We start from the raw sequence: 19,150 nt of genomic DNA, 5'->3' as shown, positions 1-19,150 counted from the left end.
CACCACATTAGTAGTCCTTGCATTAGCCTTAAAGCAACAGTCTGGTTTTTCATAACCTATTCTTGAATTTGACTGACATGCTGACCTTCCTAGACTTCACCCATGTGCTTGTGAGTGCATGTGGAGTTGTGCTAACACTTCAATAGTGGTGCGTGGACAAAACAATTGTGTTGACTCGGATTGTGCCCTTGTGACCTAGGGACCCTAGAGATGGGACTTGTCTGAACTTGATGACTCTATTCACGTAATGGATTTGTGCTAAACTGATCTCATTAGTGCATACCACAAGTTAGTACAAGGGTGCTATTTGCACCTAAGGGCAATAGACTAGACATGAGGACTCCCTATGTTCACCTATGTCGTGAACTGCCTAGACCCAAGATATGATAAATGAAATCACATTTGCTGGAACTTGGTGTACCTAGCCTCTTTCCAAGCTGCATATTTTTTGAGTGCCCATGTGAAGAGGGAGGAGAGTTGTGCCTTGGAATTATGAACAAATGGCATCATCAGCTCATTGGTGTTGAACTACGTAGGTCGGGCACTAGCATCTATTGGGAGCAATATAGCCTAAAGGTTTGCATAAACTTGAGGTACCGCTCAAATCTTTGTGGCACTTATGGGGATGTCCATGGCTGAAGCTAGTAACTCTTATGCAATAGCGATGATAGGTTAATGTGTGGCTGTTCGATTTTTAGGAGCAGGTTCTTATGTGACTTCCGTGCTTGTTGATGTCGAGTTGGAAGTAGAAGTTGTATTCAATAGGCTACCCTTAGGGACCCATCGAGCTTTGCATTTTGCCTTTGATGCAACACGTTCTTGTGTGGCTAATCCCTTTCTAGGAGCAGGTTCTTGTGGCACTATTGCATTTTCCAATGGTGTCTTCCCTTGCAACATAAGAATTTGCAAATAGAGGGGAGTTGCCTATGACCTTGCCTTGGTGATATCTTGCCTTGGAGGGCTAGCAGTAGGTTCTTGTGGCACTTCCCCCATTTTAGAGGCAGGTTCTTGTGGTTTTATTGCTACCTTGCTTGTAGATGATACCAATGGCTGCTTGGTATCAACGGGGAATTTACAAGAAAGTGAAGTGGTCATGTAGCGGGCCTTAGGTACCCAGATATAGTATTTGCCTTTGTAGAAGCCTTGAGCATGAAGCATCCTTTTAGGAATCCACATGGGGTGGCTCCTTTGCTTTTTGCTTATAGTTGCATGGTGCTTTCTTTAGGATTTCTTTGGTTTTATAGCCTACATCCCCATTTGTGTGGAAAGTAAGGGTGGGAGCAAGGTTATGCGTTGACTTTGATCTTCTGGAGATTGAAGCATAGTGGTCAAAAGCATACCCTTTGATCTTAATAAGGCAACTATAGGCATTTTTACCTTTGTGGACAAGAATACGGCAAGCCCTGCCACATCTTGAGGTTGGATGATTGGCTCTCGACCTTCTAATTGCGGCTCTTCGAACCCATAAAAGGACACATGGTCCTCCTTAGCCGCCTGGTACCAAGTGGGATCCTCTTCAAATGTTTTGTGCCCTAGGAGCGATCATCCCACCGATGTGCCACCTAAAACTTCCTCCTCCACATTTTCTAAGGTGGGTGAAGGTTTGGGGGCTCTTTTTAGGGCTTGGTAATTAGGATGTATAGTATCCATGCCCTAGTTGGTCCCAAGCCTTTGATCAAATTTCTCCTAACACTCATGGACTAGCTATTGTGCCTCTGCAAGGCATTGCTTCTCAATGGCAGGGTGAGGGTATTTGTTATGACTGACTAGACTTAAGTCCCACTTGTGTGGCTGTACCTTTCTTGCATTACCCTTTTCCTGAGGCCAAGTGTTGGTAGGATCTAGTAGCGATTGGGCGGGTCTTGAAGATGTGGAGGTAGATACGGTGGCAATATCCCATGCCCTTCCTACTTTAATTGCACCCGTGCGGCCCTTGTCTTTGGACTGAGATGTGGCCACTTTATCTCTCTTGGCTTGCTTTTGGAGTTCCTTACTCATAGCCCTAGCCTGGCCCTCATAATCACATTCAATGACAGAGGACACTTGGCCTCTCTCAATACTCAGCAAAATTAATGATGGTCATAGGATCAGGGGCCATTCTAGGTGTCCTTCTCATGGGACAATCCTTGTACAGATGATCCACCCTGCACCTAAACATAATAAATCATTTGGGTTAGTAGCACATGTTCTAGGCAGGGCTGATAGGGACAGTCCTAAAGGAAGTGAGATCCTTGGCACTTATAACAAGCTATCGGCTAGTTGGCTATTGCCTTGTATGGACACTCGCTTGCTTGGTGTGGGCCTTGACTGAACATAGTATCTAGTTGACTAGTACACAAAACTCTATACAGCGAGGAATTGGGTGCCAGAACGGCATAGACAAGATCTTCCCACTCCCTAGGGCACCAACTCAATATGTATTATGTTACTACCCTTGTCCAAAATCCAAGGTATGGGGGGACAAGGTCCATATACAATATGCATGGATTTCCTTTAAAATTTTCAAATATGCAAGGGAAAATATAAAAATCTCATGTCCCCCTCCCACAAAATATGAATTATATACCTTGAAAAATATGCAAGATTATAAGGTTTGTACATATTTTTCATAATATGTGAGGCCCAAAGGGGGGGGGGTTCTTTTGGATGAGGGGGGGGTAAAACAAAAAATACACTAAAATACAAAGACCCATCTCCTTTCAAATTAATATAACTTTTTCATGTTTTACCTAAGTTTCAAGGTGTAAAGACATATTTGAAGCTCTTTTGGTGTAGAACACAACCATGCTAATTTGACTAATTTCTACTCATGGAATATTGTTAAATTCATGTCATACTCAAGATTTTGATAGGCATCCTTACTAAAGGGAGTTGGTGCCCCAAGTCCCACTCACTAGATGGCTCCTCAATAATCACCTAATTCATAGGTGTAATCCGAAGTGACGGAGGTTGAGGGCCTAGGATGGGTGGTGGCAATGGGGGGTTTTGAGCCCTCTATGGCCCTTCGTTGGCCAAGGGCTAGTTGGCCCTGATTGTACTGGTTTGATGGTGCGGGCAGAGTCAGTGTCTACCATTGTTGATACATTGGTTGGGGAATAGCCTTGGGGTACCGACATTGCGATATCTCATGATTTCCCCATCTTGCATAGTGGGCATAGCAATGTGCCTTGCCTAGCCCAAAGGCGGGGGTATTTGCTCATGCAGAGACCACACCAAGGGAACATACGAGGATTTCTCAGGCCTTCTCTTAACAATATACCCTTAAGTTGTTGGGCCACTCTATTTAGAATATCAGTGGCTATTTCATCAATATTCATGCCCTTAGGAATTGGAATTTCCTCCTTAGCCTCGTATCTACTAATAGTCTTACCCGTGTGGGACACCTCAGATGAAGCTACTTGGAGCTTTTTATGATGGGCCTTATCCTTCATGTTGTCATCCAAGAGTACAACAGTCTTGCTGCATAGCTCAAACGATATGGGGTTTAGGGTAATGGGATGGTCATGAAACTTACCATCCCTTAAGCTGATGAGGAAGCGTGGCAATAAGCATTCATCCTCTCATGAGGCTTGCACTGGGAATTCAAGTGTTTAATCCTTGCAATATATTCCCATAGGGCTCCATATGGGACCACTGGGGGCAAACCCCACTTTGAATGCTTGCCTACGTGTTTCCCAATTGAATTTCTCTTCTGCACCTAGAGCCCTATCCTATTAGGCTAGGAATAGCTAACACAATAGCTACACAGCCTACAACCTTTTACAATCCACCCAAAAGGCCACCCAATTATGGCATCATGCGAGCCCCACAAGTACCTCTACCTCAACCACAGACTGTACTTTCAGATGAGGCTATGAGGATCCTAGTGCAAGAACCGGGCTTTGTGCTTTTGTGGGGAGAGATATATTGGTGCTTTAAGGAGCCGTCCATTACCGAATTCCTAGGAACGGGAGACCCAGTGTCCCATGTCAAAAGGTTCGAGCAAATCTACAAGACCTTTGGCAACATTGGTAACTTAGATAAGGTGAATGCTTTCACGTTGAGCCTTGATGGTAAGGCAGGCCAATGGTACCTAGAGCCAGCATATGTGGCAAACTTGCAATTTGGTTTGCTTGGCAAAAGGATTGACCAAATCAAGGTCGGCCAGGCTGAACCACCTTATGACTTTTTAGGAATGATTCCGTCAATCGCGAGGCTATGGTTGGAGGTGTGGGGGATTGGGGCCTAATCAAACTAGAGTTAGGAGCCATGCCCCAGGATTTGGTTTTTCCCCCATCTTGACATTGAAGCTCATCGCATCCCTCGAGCTCGAGGACTTCGTGTGTATGAGATCGTGCACTAAATATGAGCTTAGGGTTGAGATCCTAGATGGAACTAATAATCCGTTGATGGGCTAATTAGAACATTAATTGAGGCACCGTGTTCCAACTTTGTGTCAATCCTATCACTCTGTTAGACCTGAGGTGCATGTGCTCCATTCTGAATTAGTCGCTGAGTCTCCCAGGACTTCAAGGAGCAGTCACTGTATTAGCCTTAAAACAAAGACTTCTTAAGTCACTACGTCATCAGGTTGATGCGTTGTGTTATAACATAGCAACTCCTTAACGCGATGGTTTCTTATAACGACTCTTAGCGCAACGACTTCAATAATGCAGCGAGTGATTATAAGCAATGACTTCTTAAGTGGCAGGTTTGTAAAACGGAATGGTTGAATATAGCAGTGACTCCTTATCACAGCGCCTTCGGAGTCGCTATGTCAGCCTTAACGTAGCGGGTTGACTTTTGATGTGACAGTTATGAGTTCATTTAACACCATGTATCAGTTAGGTCAGGTAGTTGACCAACTATCAAATAGCACGGGCAATCATTGTATTATAATGCAATGACTATTGCAGTCGCTACATTAAACTCGTTAAGCTTAACGTAGCGACACGCATTTTGGCTATGTCGCCGACTGATTTTTGGTGCTCCTTGTAAATTTGTGAGTTTTTGTGCAAGGTTTGTGAGCACTGGGGGGTGCTATCCTACCTAATCTACCTACTCAAATAAAAAAACCACAAAAAACAATGTAAAAGCGACAAATGAGAGATTTTCCAAGGGAGTGGTTGGGAACTCACTCACACCTCTTCCAAATTTAATTAAAATCCATTTCTTAGTGTTTTTAGTGAGATTTGACAATGCATACACCTTAGCAATCACTCAAACTAACTATTTCTGTGATTTGACGACAAAACATACTCCAAAACAAGCTCAAATGCATTAAAATCACCCCGTGAATAGAAATGATAGTTTTTGTTTTTTCTACTCCAAACACACTCTTTTTCCCTTGAACCAATCCTATTCTCCACTAACAACACTCCTGGGTAAGCTATAAAGCATTGTGCGATGGATAGAAAGCTTATGCATTGCAAAGGCTTACCTCAAAATCCCCAGCAGTGATATAAAAAATGTATAGTTTAGCGGTGACTCCGTGTGTCGTAGGGATCTAGGAGGAATGCCAATGAAGACTCCACTCCCAAGCAACTCCTTGTGAGAGCTTAGCACAAGCGCGAGCCAAACACTTGCGTCACACAAGTATCTACCGGATTGTGTCAATGTGATTCCATGAAGGAGGGGAAGGGAAGAGGAGAGGGATGGGAAGAGAAGGGGAAGAGAGTAGAAGGGAAGGGCAAGGTGAAGGGGGAGGAATGGCAATCACAAGGCAACAACTCACAAGAAGATAAAGAGAATGAGAGAGCTTGTATTCCAAAAGTTGTACGTACACAATGAAGACCAAAAAACTTTTGGCATTCTACCTTTTCAAGGGAAGGCTAACCCTGTACTCTCTTTCTGGTCTCTCGCTTTCTTTTTACAAGCACTTGGGTTCATACGGCTGCAAGGTGGATATCATATAGCCTACCTCACATCCTCTACTACTTCTTCGCTTTATCTTTACAACTACCTGGCGCTTGCATCAACTGTTAACTGCGGCGGTTAACACAAGTCTATAAAGAAGTATAAACAAGAGGAAGGAAGAAACCCCTTAAGCAGCCTGCTAAAGCTATGTTTATTTGTCTAAGGGCAATAGAGACTAGGATAATAGAGCAAAAAAACTCCGACACTCCTCATCAGAGCATACACATTTAGGACGCTAACCTTGGAGTCACCCACTCATACACCCATCCACATTGTCCTGCTTGGAATCATGCGTAGTCCTGATAGTGACTCATGTGTCGTGGGGATGTTACCGATACGCCGGTGAGCTCTTTTATGAATGCATGAGGGCCTACTCACACAAAGGCCTTTGTTTGTAAGCTGTCAGCCCGTACTTGGAAACTGGTTTTTGGGCTACTCCCTAGTGTAAAGTAGGAGCCCATGCGGCAATTAGGTTAGCAGGCACTTGCATCAGGTGATGTTGACAACTAAAGGACTTCACGTGCCCCAAAAACTACTTATTGAAGACCGTGTGTGCACGGATCCTAATTTTTTGTTTCTACCTGGTTCGTAAACCACACCCTTTGCTTCAAGAGGTCTTTATCGCCATTAAACCTTGTTTTTCTATGAACACTCAGTGCGGTTACACACCGCCGAGTGCCCGCCCAAGCAAGAAAAGGCATGGGCAATGCGGATGAAATAAGAATAAGAAGACTTTCATTTATTGCAAGCATGTCAAATTGCCTACGTGGTTTAGGTTGGGTGACTTATGATTGGATGGCGCGAGTTCGAATTTTGCTGTTAGAGGTTGGGTGGGTGATGAGTGGAGGGTAGTGGCTGCCCATGAGGATGGGTGCACTCACAATGTTTACACACTTGCCCACCCGTGGGCATGCCTAAGGGTGTTTACAAACTTGCCCGCCTGTGGGCACGCCCAAGGCTCATGGACAGGCAAGTTGCCCGCCCATTGCCCACCCACGGTTAGATGCCTTTATTGCATCTCGGGTGCCCATAGTGAGTAAACACCCTCATTAGAAAGCCCAATCATCATCATTGAGCTCCAGTAAAGGCAAGTTATCACGTAGTGCCCTCCTTTTTGTGCGGCAGCGCGGCAAATCACGCCTCTCCACGTGGAAAACACTTAAGGGGACACTCCTTCCGAATGCCAGCATCCTATAGTGCAAGGACGAATTATTCTTATGTGTTTTTCTGAGCTCTCCAAGTTCTCCTGTTTTCCCCGAGTGGTTTCCCTAATCCGGCTTTCGTGTTCTTTTTCGTTGTCCTTCTGAGGTGATCTTCTCCCGAGGTAAGTGCTTGTTGTTTATGGTTTTGTGGAAGCCATTTTTGCCGTATGATTGTCGGTTGTTTATGGTCTTCATCATTCATTATGGATTAGCTGAGTTCTTGTGCGTGTTTCTTTTCTTTTTCTTCTTTTGTTTGGTTGCAGATCTTCTTCTGTTGATTTCTCATGCTTGAGGATTCATAAGAATCGCAGATATTTTTTTGGTCATGACAGATATTACATTAGAGCTGTCCGCAGCTTCAATCTTAGACGATAGAGACTAGAGTAGCCACATGTGCGTCAGATGCTTTCAAGGAGATAATCTATCTCTGTTTTTTTGGTGCTCTCAGCTCATCGCAAAGTCACAGTATGTTTTCTGTGCAAGCACATTTTGGGTTTGAGTGCCGATTTCATGTCTTTTTCTCCCTGTCTGCAAGATTTGCCTTATCAAGAACGGGGCGGTCTTGGTCTTCGGTGTGAAGCTATTTTGTTTGCTTCTGGATCCTCTTTTGGGTAGTTCCTTCTTTCCTTTGTAGCATGTTATAGTTGTCTTGTCTTCTGCTTTCCTCATTTTTATTCAGTTTAGCAAGTACGGTTTCTTACTACTTCTCTTGTGGTTTTCCATGTGTCGTGCTAATGCTTTTGTTACCTTCTTCACATATGTTGTAGTCGCATTGGTGCCTAGCTTTACTTTATCGTCTCTTGAATGTCTATCGAATTTGGGTTAATTCTCAAGCCAGTTTGTAGCTAGTGTAAGACTTTCTTGTTTTTGATTGCGGATTTTGTAGCACTATTTTAGTTGTGTAAGTGATGTTTGATGCTTGTGGTTGAGCTGCTAAGTTTTTTGTGTGTTGTGAGTTATAGCTCTCAATGGCTTATTCTGTTGGGGTTGTTGTATTTGTGTTGATCATTGTTTGTAAAGACTAGAATTTCTGTTATAAGTTCTTCGGAGGTTTTTTGTGTTTGGTCTCTTTTTTTCAGAGAGATTTTTTTCAGTTTCATACCTCTTTTTTCTCTTTCACAAATTTTATGTATGACAATCTGGTAAACAGAATTTCAAAAAAGAGTACACAAAAGTTGTCAAAAGCATCATAGATAGCTTAAAATTGGAATCTTTGTACTCTCATAGCTTTATTCGTGGTTGTTTCTCTGCATATTGTGCAGGCTTTCACTGTAGTTGAGCGTGTTTGCTAACTGTAGCTTGCTGGGAGGATGGCTGGTAAAAAGGTACGAGGACCTATCTTCTTGTGTGGGGAAAGGTGCGGTTCAGTGATAGATTGGAATGTGTTGTCTTGACCAGAGTTCATTGTCTGTCAATCTTGTAGGTCCCTCCTTGGGTACCTATATCAAGGGTGAATCAGTTTGATGCAGCTAAATTGGACGTGGAGATGACAGCTATGCTAAAGGAACAGCTTATGAAGGTGTTCTCCTTGATGCAGGCAAGTGCCGACTTTTGTTCAGTAGATGAACTTCTCTTGCTGCCACTGCAGGATCATTTTTCCAGAGTTTGTGCACTCCTTTGTGATGAGTGGAACTTATGGTGCAGCCAGGTTTTCTTTCTCGTTATGAGCCAGAATTGCAGGCCTTTCTTGAATTTATGATTTGGAGATTTTCAATATGGGTGGACAAGCCAACTCCTGGAAATGCTCTTATGAATTTGCGATACAGGGATGAGAGGGCATTTACTTCACTAGCCACTATCGGAAAAGGTGTCATTTATTTCGGGCAAATTTGCAATCAAAGCAGTAACGCAAAGGAAATTATAAGATACCTGACATGTTAAACCTGAGCCATGAATACTCTCAAATGTGCATTTAGCTTGGAATTATGTAATGATGTCAGTTATGTTTTTGTGTGCTTGATGTTTAGCATAAATAGATTTTGGCTTTATCATTGCTAATCAGGAGAAATTTTGTTTCTTAAACTTTCAGTTAGAACTGGTTTGGAAGGTCCTGGACTCACTCGATATCAGAAGCTTGGGTATTGTTTGGCCTTGGTTGGTTGTCGTTATGGATGGGCTCGTCTGCAAATGATTTCGGCCTTTCGACAATGGGGTGACATCGGCCAGGTATAAACAAAAGAGATGGTCACTTGAATTCTCGTTGCATGCAACCTGATTAGTTTTTTTGCAGCATATATATGTATGGCTACACATGGAGCTCATGGTCTTTGTTTTTTTGGGGACTTAAGACTCTATAGCTTTAGACAAAATTGTGCCTTTTAAGCTAGCATCTCATGCGATACCTAGAGTGCCATCAGAAATGCAACGAGTTTTTAGAATTAAATCAAGATGGGTCTCCAACATGGTGGTTTCGGTTCCCTAGATTATGCATGAGTTCCATTTGAGGAATTTGAGAGAGATTCATTATGCACCTATGCATAAATTCGAAGCAAGTACTCATATGAGGCAAGGGGATCTAAGATAAACAATGGGGGCCTAATAATCCATCAGATTGAGGCTTACCCCCCTTTTCCCCTTCTAATCCCTCGACTTGCCTTCATTGGAATCTCCATTAGTTTGAGGCTTACCCTTGGCTTTTCCTTGCAAGACAAGCCTTGTCATTGGATTTGTCAAGCTTCTTCCTGCAAGAATAGGGGCACTTAACTGGTGCCGACTATTGCCTTGCAATGATGGTTGTCACAAAAATTTTGTAGCTCCTGGGGAGTATGCCAAGCAAAAGACTGGCTACCCGTCAGGAATGCTGAGAACTGATCCCTTACTATTTCTATCTATGTGATGTGGTCCTGTATTTAGCCCCCTTCGTTCATGTTAAAAAGCTATGTCTTGAGGTCGAGGACTTTGGCTGTGGTGTTGATCTCATTCATGTCTGTCAGGATGGTCCATGCTTGAAACATTGTATCCACAGCTAAATATGTGGTGTCACTACTACTCGGCCGCATTTTGGATCCTGAAGCCTCAGCTCCACTCCTGTATCTCCGAAATCACCCTCACCACAACCCTATTAGAAAACTAGAGGCAGGCTACTTGCTTAGGGCCAACACTACTCCGCAGCGGAACATGATCACAAGAGACTAATGCAGGGAACCCAACTCAAATACATGTGCTTTAGTTGAAATGAAGAGGGCAATCCAGATGTGAAAGAGTGCTCAAAAGTAGAGCAAAAGCAGATATGTGTGCACGCACGCGCACACAGTACTTACCATTGGAAACAATCTGAATAACTTTGTTTGCTGCCACATTCTCAATGGCCTTCATCCAAAGCTAGCCAACCTCTCGGCTAACCTTTGAATTGTCAATAGCTTTAATGCAAAAGCTAGCTCCTTTAGAGTATGCAATGATGCCCTAAATAGAGCGGCTCCTGTAGGATCTCTACAAGACCAAGGACACAGGTAGGATTATCATGCTTCAGAGCCAGCTATTCAACCTATACATTGACGAAACTTTCTAGTGAAGGTAAAGATTCAGAGAGAGCAACTCGGACCGATGGGTCGCAAAGTGGATAGTAACCAATTAGCCATGCTCTTGGTCAATAAGCTTCCCAAGAAATACCCAAGGGTTGGTGACTCTACCTGGAAAACAACGGAGGCCACACACATTTGAGGAGCTAGGTTCATTGTTCCTTTAAGAAGACTATGTACATCAGTAGGTCCCTACAACAGGCTTTTTGTTGTATGCGATGACCCACATTGTGAGCACTAGTTTGAGGACGAGTTAGGCATAAGCTATGGGCGTCAGTCTGCAACCCTTAGGTCAAAGTCTTGTGTACCCACTGGAGAACTAGCTAGACTAGCTAGAAGTCAGCCTATATTAGTTTAGGGTTAGTTTAGATCAAGTAGCCGCCTTAGGGCTGCCATTTCAAGGCCTTCCATGTAGCGGGAGATAGACTATGCTCACTTTCTTTCTTGCTCAATACTAACTTCAATTGCAAGATGATGCACTCAATACACAAAGAGATGTTGTGGATTTGAGCGAGAGAATCAGAGGGAGAGAATGTAGTGGACCTCCGAAGAGGAAAGAGGAATGAGGGCCAAAGGCTGCCCTTTTATAGGTTGCTAGGTTAGCTTGGCCGACCAAGTCAACACCGACCGTTGACCCTGGTCGGTTGGTCATTGCAATTGTTGACCAAGTCAGTCAAAAAGTCAACGTTGACACAAAAAGTCACCTCGACGTTTTTTACATGCGATGACGTGGTGTTGACTGTCTGATTGCTGACTGCGCAAGGCTGCCTGCATGGCTGTACGTGATGCCTGCGTGGCAGTTAACTTGGTTGCTTGCATTGGCAGCAGCTAGCATGGCCACGGGCTTGTGGATGCCTGTGACATCCCCTTTTGCTGAAACTTGAACTAGGGTATGAAAGGGGCCTCCCATTGTGCTGACGTAGGTGATTGTGTGTGGTATACCTAGATGATTAATCCTGATCTGAATGCCTGGTTCATGAATCCGAAGGTGATCTCTTGGTTCGATGCCTGATTTGTAGGAATTGAATTCCTATGTCTGGTGCTAACTTCTGGTAAGGATATTGGATGTGGGTTAATGATAGAGGATGATGCTCCATGTGTTTTTCCTCGGTGCATATAGGTGATAGGGACGGAGGACTAGGTTTGAGAGAGGCATCCTGGTCTTGTTGTAACCCTGTTGCTTGCTGTAATTCTGTATCCTATAATCTATTGTATGACTGCGTCTTGATGGGGCCTGTCTCGAACCCCTTGAATGACCGATATCAAAGGTCAAGGTGGAACACCCTTATTCCAATAGATGAACCCATGGCTTGGGATTTTGACATCCAAGCCTTGGTGCTGATAATCTGGTCGGACTTCAAACTGGTGCCACCATTGTGCTCCCAAGATGTCACATGCACCCTTGCACTTGGGTGCAATGTGACACATTTGCTACATTGACAAGTGCATAACAATTCCCTAATAGGAGATCTTGTCGTGTGCTGTGATCCCTTTGTGAGCCCTTGTCCAGGGACAGTCAGGCACAAGCTACGTAAGTCAGTCTCTAAGCCTTAGATCAAGTCAGAAAGTCATTCTTGCTCACTGGTACCCACTGGAGAACAGTATGATAGTGTTTCCATCTTAGGGTTTAGTTAGGTCTAGGTCATAGCGTAGGTTAGGAGCCCCAGAGGGACACCCAAAGGCTGACCAGGATGACCCAGAGCAAGCAGGGAAGGCAGCCTGCAAAGGCTGCCCAAAAAGTCCCCTGGCAAATGAGCCAGGGTTTTTTTTTAATAGGCTGAACTGAGCCAACCAGGCTGCAAAACAGCCAACTCAGTTGGCTATTTGCAGCAGGCTGGTTGGCCCAGCCAGCCCTATAAAAGGGCCCCTTCCAGCCCTCTTTTGCTCATTGAGTCCTTTCCCCTTCAGCCTCCTACAGCTCCACTCCAGCCCCCCGTCTGAACAGCCTGACACTCTCCAGCAGTGGGCCTTTGACCAGTCTCAGCTCTTGGCCTCAGTTCGGCCCTCTTGGAAGGTGTTCACGCACCGCATCAGACAGGGAGTTGGGACAGCAAATGGAGTAACGTTTGGGGTCTGTTTCAGCAGCTTTTTTCAGTTATCCTTTACAGTTTGCACAGCTCACTTCTCAGCTCTATATTTTCAGTCATTTCTCAGCTCTCTTTAGGATCTACCACTCCTAGCTCTCACTCTCACTCATGCAGTAATCCTGCATTCTGGTGGACAGCACAAGCCTCTCCCTTGCCTTGCAGAAGTGTCCTACATTGTCAATGTGGACAGCATCAAGGTCTCGGTTTCGGTCAACGTTGCCTCTCGGGTCTTTGGGTTTGCTATATGTGTGCACAGTGAGCTCTTCAGAAGCGTGTTTCCGTGCTCTCTCGAAGAGTGTTATTTGTATTTCTGAGTTGCCCAAGTATAAAGAAAATTCTCCCTTGATTGGGGAGGGGGGTCCTTAGTGGGTACAGGGACTCAATCGGTTGTCAATTCAATTCCCTCTCTACTCTTATCTCCTTTCTCTCTCTATGGTGCATAACACTAATTCCTCGCTAAAGCTTTAAAGGTCTTGCTGTGATTACATGATTAGATTACCATTGCATGTTACACCCTTGTGCCCGAGCTCAAAATCTCGAGCAAGCTCGTGTGCACACTCATAATCCCATGGCATGAAACTTCTGACATACCACTGGATGTCTGTACACAGCCCATGGAGAAATTTGCTCAGCTTTTGACTGTCCTCCAGCTGCAATTGTATAAACACCTGAGTAAATTTGTTGGCAAAATGATTCACTGTCTTGTTTTCTCCCTTGCGTAGCTCGTAGAACTGACTCTTGAACCTGTCTAGGTACTGCAGTGGCAAGAACCATGATCGAAGATCTTTCACGAATTTCGTCCAGCTGTAGAAAGTTGTCTCCTCGTCTGCAACATAGTGGTCCTCTTGCCACTTGAGCCACCGGGTGACCACCACGTCTGTGAGGTGCATGGATGCTAGGATGCGACCGCTCGTTGTCCTTCGTAGGCGTCACTGGAAAATAAATTTTGAATTAATTGAGCCACGAAGTCAACACTAAGGGTTCTTGCTTACCATGGTACTTTGTGAAGTTGAGTTTCCTCGGAAAGGAAGGCTTGGCTTGAGGTGGAATTCTCTTTGTTTCTCCCCCCGTCGGTCGGAGTAGAGAAATGAGAAGCTACCGGTCCCATTCTTCCTTCTCTTCTTGAGCGGTACGTTCTCGGTGCTCCTTGGCCTTATGAGCCTCGCAGTCTCGGAGTTTCTAGGCTTCACGAGTCTCTCAATCGTGTTCATGTTTTTCTTTTCCCGATCGCGTGCCTCCGGAGTGAGTCTTTAAACCCATTTCATCTCCCTGGGGGAGGACCTCTTTGGCCTGGATGTAGAGGTGGTTGTTGTGCTCTCCATGTGGGTGCACATGGACCATGTGCCTGTGGAGGAGGGCATGGCTGTTGTGGATGGCATTGCTGCTCTCGGTTGTTCTTTGACCTCTACTCTTAGAACGCCCCTTTGCTTTCTTCTTCCGTCTCAATGTTGCCCTGCTCTTCTTCTTGCCCCTCTGGATTCCACTCTGGAAGCTTCTCACATTGGGATTGTTGTCTTGAGGGGCGTGGGTGGGGGAATAGTCACTGAAGGATCTCTCCTCTGGCGGGGTGCTCATGATCTTCCTGCATCTCCTGAAGCTGGGCCATGCGGGTGAAGAGAGCCTCAGACTGCTGTTGGTGCATCTGCATCATAGCCTATAACATGGCTGTCATGGTAAACATGGAAGTGTCTGTATGATTCTGTGGTGGGGTGTGTGTGTGTGTGTACGCGCGTGCAAGAGGGCAGCATAGAAGATTCTTGAGGATCATCATGCTGAAGCGGCTTTTTAAGCTGAAAACTTATTGGAGGCAGCTTGTTACTTCTTCAAATTGGAATGCATGGAATGAACATAATTGTGTGAGGCCCCAGAGACTTAAATCCATTGTTTTGGAATGATGTTGGCCTATTGCTTCAGGTCACAAAGCCTATTCTCATTACATTGAGGCTTCTTGATGGGGATGACCCTTATAATTGGAAGGTGTATGAAGGGTTGGATAAGGATTGAGACAATTCAAGTTTTAATGCTTTGTATGGTTGGAGGAAGGTTGAGGGCACTTACAACCTCTCGGCAGACAGTATGATTCACCTTTGGAGATTGCAGCCTTTGTTTTGGATCGATAATTTCAAGGGCAAGGGCTATTGAGGCGGTGGAAGGATGGGAGATAATATTGAGATCAGCTGTCTCAAATGCAGACGATTGAAGGAAAGTGAGGGAGGAGCTCACATATTACAAGCAAAGAAAAGAGTTGTTTGGCTTGGAGGATGCACAAAATGACAAGTTTAAAATTTCGTCGTTTGTTGGTGGAAAGGACTATGGAGCAGATGCTCTATTGTTACAAGGATTGGCCATTCGCAATACTCAAACAAGGTGCTAGCTCTTTGCCTATTGAGTGCCTTTGGAGAATTTCTGAAAACATTGTATCTGAAAGAGGAACATGGTTGTGGTCCAGAAGGCTAATGCTTGTATTCGCTAATGCAAAGTTGTCTATGCTTAACAAGTTTAGGATAGAGTGCACTCCTAAACCATATACTGGATTTTGACCTGACAAGGATAATGACAATGATGCAGCAAAGGCTGCTCCTAAGCATGAGGATGATGATGAGGCCCAGATGAGTCAAAAGGAGGAGGGGGCTGACACTACTTTGTTAGAAAATGTAGAGGTAGGTTGCTTGCTTAGGGCCAACACTTCTGAGCAGCAGAAGATGCACTCTAAGATCACAAGAGATTAATGTGGAACATGACTCAAATAGATATGCTTTACTTAAATGGGCAATCCATAAACACAGCCTACTGGGTTTGTTTTGCTGCATTGTCTATAGGAAACTCTTTCTCTCTGCCACACACCTTTGTGGTGGGCTTTAGTAGCTGCTCAAGGCTGAGCACTCATGCAAAGTTCTGCTCCATTGTTCTATGTTGACAGTCGCTTCCTCTTCAGATTAGTTATGCTCTCCTACTGGATGTAATCTGCACCAAGGTTTGCTCTGGGTCTGCTGTGTGTCTGCTCCAACATGAACGGTTTCTGACCTCTTTGCTGCCCTGGAATGCAGCTTAAGTGTGTTGTCCTTGGATTGTGAAGTAGATCCCTGGGTCTCCTGCTCCTCCTCTCTCAGAATAGTGACTGCAGGTGAGGCTTCAAAAATGACTTTGGCTCCCTGCGTGGGACGCTATTTATAGGGGAAATCCCCTCCAAAATGGCCAACTGGTTGGGCAGACTGCCGACACAGTCTTTGGTCCACAGACAGCTGACCTGCTGCTATCTCCTGGGTCCACCCAGTCTGCAGATAGCCGACGTGCTTCTGTCTTCTCATGATAAAAGGATTTCCTTGAAGGCACCTTGATGATGGTTCTTCCATGCCTCCTGTACCTGCTGCTGTTGCCGACCTGTTTGTGCTGCTGTACCCACTGCCCTCCTGATGTACTTGCTGACCAGGTACTGTTGCAGCCTTTATTTACTGCTGCTCACTGTTCTGCCCTTTGCTTGGGCTTTTGGCTGGGCTCTTTCCAGCCCCACAGCCAGCCCATGTGGGCATCCTGTGGTGGCCGTGCCAAGTAAACCCTAACAGGGACTTCGGTATAGCCATGTTGCTGCCCACATGGCACCTAACCCCTTCCCCCTATAGGTTCATCCTCCCAGAAGTATGCTAAGGTGTCAACCCCGTGAGCTCTCCTCATTTGGGGCTCATAGGTTGGGCATTGGCCCTATTTCTCCAACACCCCCTCTCATGACACACTATGGCCCAACACCAGCTCTATCAAAGAACTGCTCCATCAGCTCCTTTGCAGATGCTCTTAGGAACATGTCGAGGATGTCATTCTCATCTGGCCTGAATCCCGCATATTGTGTGTGCAATCTATTTTTGTATTGTTTCTTTTTGTTGACTTCATCTTGATGCTTCCAGTCCATGGCTGAGTCTGTCCTTCACCTCCGCTGACAGAAACTGAGTACAAAGACTTCGTATAAATGGATGCTCAAGTATGCGTGGGTGTGTGGATTTGTATGTGTTAGAGCATATGTTTATACTATGGTCTACACCCACTGTTGGGTGCTGATGATGTTAGTGGGGATGTCATAGTAGCTAGTCCCTGCTATGAGTGATGGGTATATGGTTTTCAACCTAATGAGTGATTATCACGAGATTGAAACTGCACTATGTTGTTTTTGGAGGATGAGTTTGGGCATGTTCCTGGACTCATCTAGGTACATGTCACCTACTTTATACATGCAAATGCTTTTAGACCTGTGAACTCCATAAATATCACAAATGAAAAGCAGGATTTTGTGGGGAAGTGGCCATTGTACAGGGTTCCTCAATGTGAAGGCTTCTGAAATTTTAGTAAGTGTGATTGTTGCCCTTTTCATACGTAGTTCACATGCATGCATGATGACAAATAGTGAATTTTTTCTGCTTGTAATCTATGTTCAAATTTACATCTGTGTGTGCTTGTTTACTGCAAGCTAGCTACTGAAGGTAGAAATCTTTACTCGTCAAAAGTTAGAGCTTATATGCCATTTAAGAACATAATGCGTTCCCATCGTTCCAGAAACTTCATTGGGTGGGGATATCTGTCATTACGGGGGGTCTTTCCTAATTTATAGAAAGAATAAAACTCATCGCAGGCACCTACTTGTCTCTAAAAGGTTTACATTCTGAAATCATGGCTCTTTTGTTTGCCGGCTAAGCAGTATGTTTTTTGGCTTGCATAGAACTCCTTGGGACACAAAGCATGGGTGTTGCTGCAGCGGGCAGAAAATGTGTTCCAGCTTGCAAGTTTTGTCAACCTGCTTTTTTTCCTTCGAACGGGAAGGTCATATTTTTTTCTTGAATCATTGGATAGTAGATGTCGCCGATCACATTTTGCTATTGTAACTGTTATCTAATGTATCGTTCTTCTTTGTGGTGCAGATATCGAAGCTTGATAGAGCGTTTTCTTGGTGCAAGACTTATCTATCAAAGGCCGAACATGGATCGATCAGTAAGCTTTGAGTACATGAACCGGCAACTTGTGTGGCATGAATTTTCGGTATCCCTCTGTCAATATTTTTTGTGGGATATGATTTTGACTACTGGAGTGGGATTGTGCAATAATTGAAAATTTTCACAATATAGAAAACAACTTTTATGGCAGTGTTACTTACTAACCTATTTAATTTTTATTTGTACCAAAATAACAAAATGCCATTAAATTGCAGGAACTTTTACTGTTAGTTTTACCACTTTTGAACATCACTTCTATTAAAAAGGCTTTTACATTTCCGTTTTCAAGTGGAGAAGGGGCAAAGGCAATCACGAAAGAGGATGCTTGTCCTGTTTGCGAGCGATGCCCGATAACTATCACTTACATCGCACTTCCGTGCGAGCATCAATATTGCTACTATTGTTTGAGCACTAGATGTATAGCAAGCTCATCATTTCGATGCATAAAATGCAATGTACAGGTTTTGGCCATGAAACAACGTCATTTGCAAGTGACCGTTGAAACAAAGAATTAATGGAAGTCAGCTGGGTATTATAAAAAGTAAGCATGTGAGTCACTTTGTATGAAACGACTCCTTTATGAGTGGAAATGTAAAATGGGTATTCTATTATAAAAGTTGGGTTTTTGTCCAAGTTGCGGCTTGCTGGTATTGCAATAATTCTTTCTATCAGCTAGATTTAGATTTAGATGCTCGTTTGGGAGAGACTAAAATGAAATCGTTAGACTTCACAAGCAGTTGTAGCTTGAATGAAGAGATTTGGACTACTTTTTTTGATTAGCCTTCTCCTTTAGTGCTAGCCTTCGTCATGGTTGAGTTTGCCCTTCACCTCCGGAGTGCCGATAGAAACTCAGTACGAAGACTTTGTATAAATGGATGCTCAAGTATGTGTGGGTGTGTGGATTTGTATGTGTGAGAGCATACTTTTATACTATGGTCTATACCCACTATTGGGCACTGATGACATCAGTGGGGATGTCATAGTAGCTAGTCCTTGCTATGTATGATGGAGTTTATGGTTTTCAATCTTATGAGTGACTATTGTGAGATTGAAATTGCACTATGTTGTGTTTTTAGAGGTTGAAGTTGGGAATGTTCTTGGATTCATCTAGGTATGTTCTATTATAAAATCTTACTCAAGATTGAGAAGTCATCCACTAGAGTTGGTTTAGTGGTTGCAGGGTATTGGTTTATATTGTAGATGCTCTAGGTCATTATAGGGCAATTTTGCTTGTGAAGCATTCATAAACAATAACAATGGGAATTTCATAAAATAATAACAGGTGGAAATGAACCTTATGGATTTGGTACCCCACCAAAATCTATGGAGGAGGAAAGATAAAGTTAGGCATTGATATTGGTTGGACATTGACAAAAGAGAAAGAGAACTCTTGAAGCTCTGACAACCATCTTGCAAATCTTCCCCCAGGATTAGGATTGCGAACTAGATATGCTAATACAGATTGAGAGGTA

The 19,150-nt window shown here is 44.1% G+C and overlaps 1 protein-coding gene across 5 annotated transcripts; it reads left to right on the top strand.

Annotated features, from left to right (window-relative positions):
- Nucleotides 1-6,953: 6,953 nt before the first annotated feature.
- On the top strand, nt 6,954-18,292 carry LOC147892978 (peroxisome biogenesis protein 2-like). Of its 5 annotated transcripts, none has more exons than XM_087387219.1 (8): nt 6,954-7,219; nt 8,360-8,422; nt 8,521-8,638; nt 8,746-8,904; nt 9,127-9,263; nt 17,408-17,508; nt 17,607-17,724; nt 17,894-18,292. In XM_087387219.1, the coding sequence occupies exons 2-8, from the start codon at nt 8,408-8,410 to the stop codon at nt 18,191-18,193; spliced, it is 948 nt and encodes a 315-aa protein (XP_087243345.1). In that variant the 5' UTR covers nt 6,954-7,219; nt 8,360-8,407; the 3' UTR covers nt 18,194-18,292. The 5 variants fall into 5 exon arrangements, with proteins under 5 accessions (XP_087243345.1, XP_087243342.1, XP_087243343.1 ...); XM_087387216.1 differs by having other exon boundaries at nt 6,956-7,115; nt 8,521-8,634; nt 8,742-8,904; XM_087387217.1 differs by having other exon boundaries at nt 6,956-7,203; nt 8,521-8,634; nt 8,742-8,904.
- Nucleotides 18,293-19,150: the final 858 nt, after the last annotated feature.

Source organism: Dipteris shenzhenensis, chromosome 16, assembly GCF_047967505.1.
Source record: "Dipteris shenzhenensis isolate YYH24624 ecotype China chromosome 16, Dip_SZ_1.0, whole genome shotgun sequence".
Lineage (NCBI taxonomy): Eukaryota > Viridiplantae > Streptophyta > Polypodiopsida > Gleicheniales > Dipteridaceae > Dipteris > Dipteris shenzhenensis.
The sequence above is the reverse complement of the archived record's forward strand: the minus strand, read 5'-3'. Positions and strand labels throughout refer to the sequence as shown.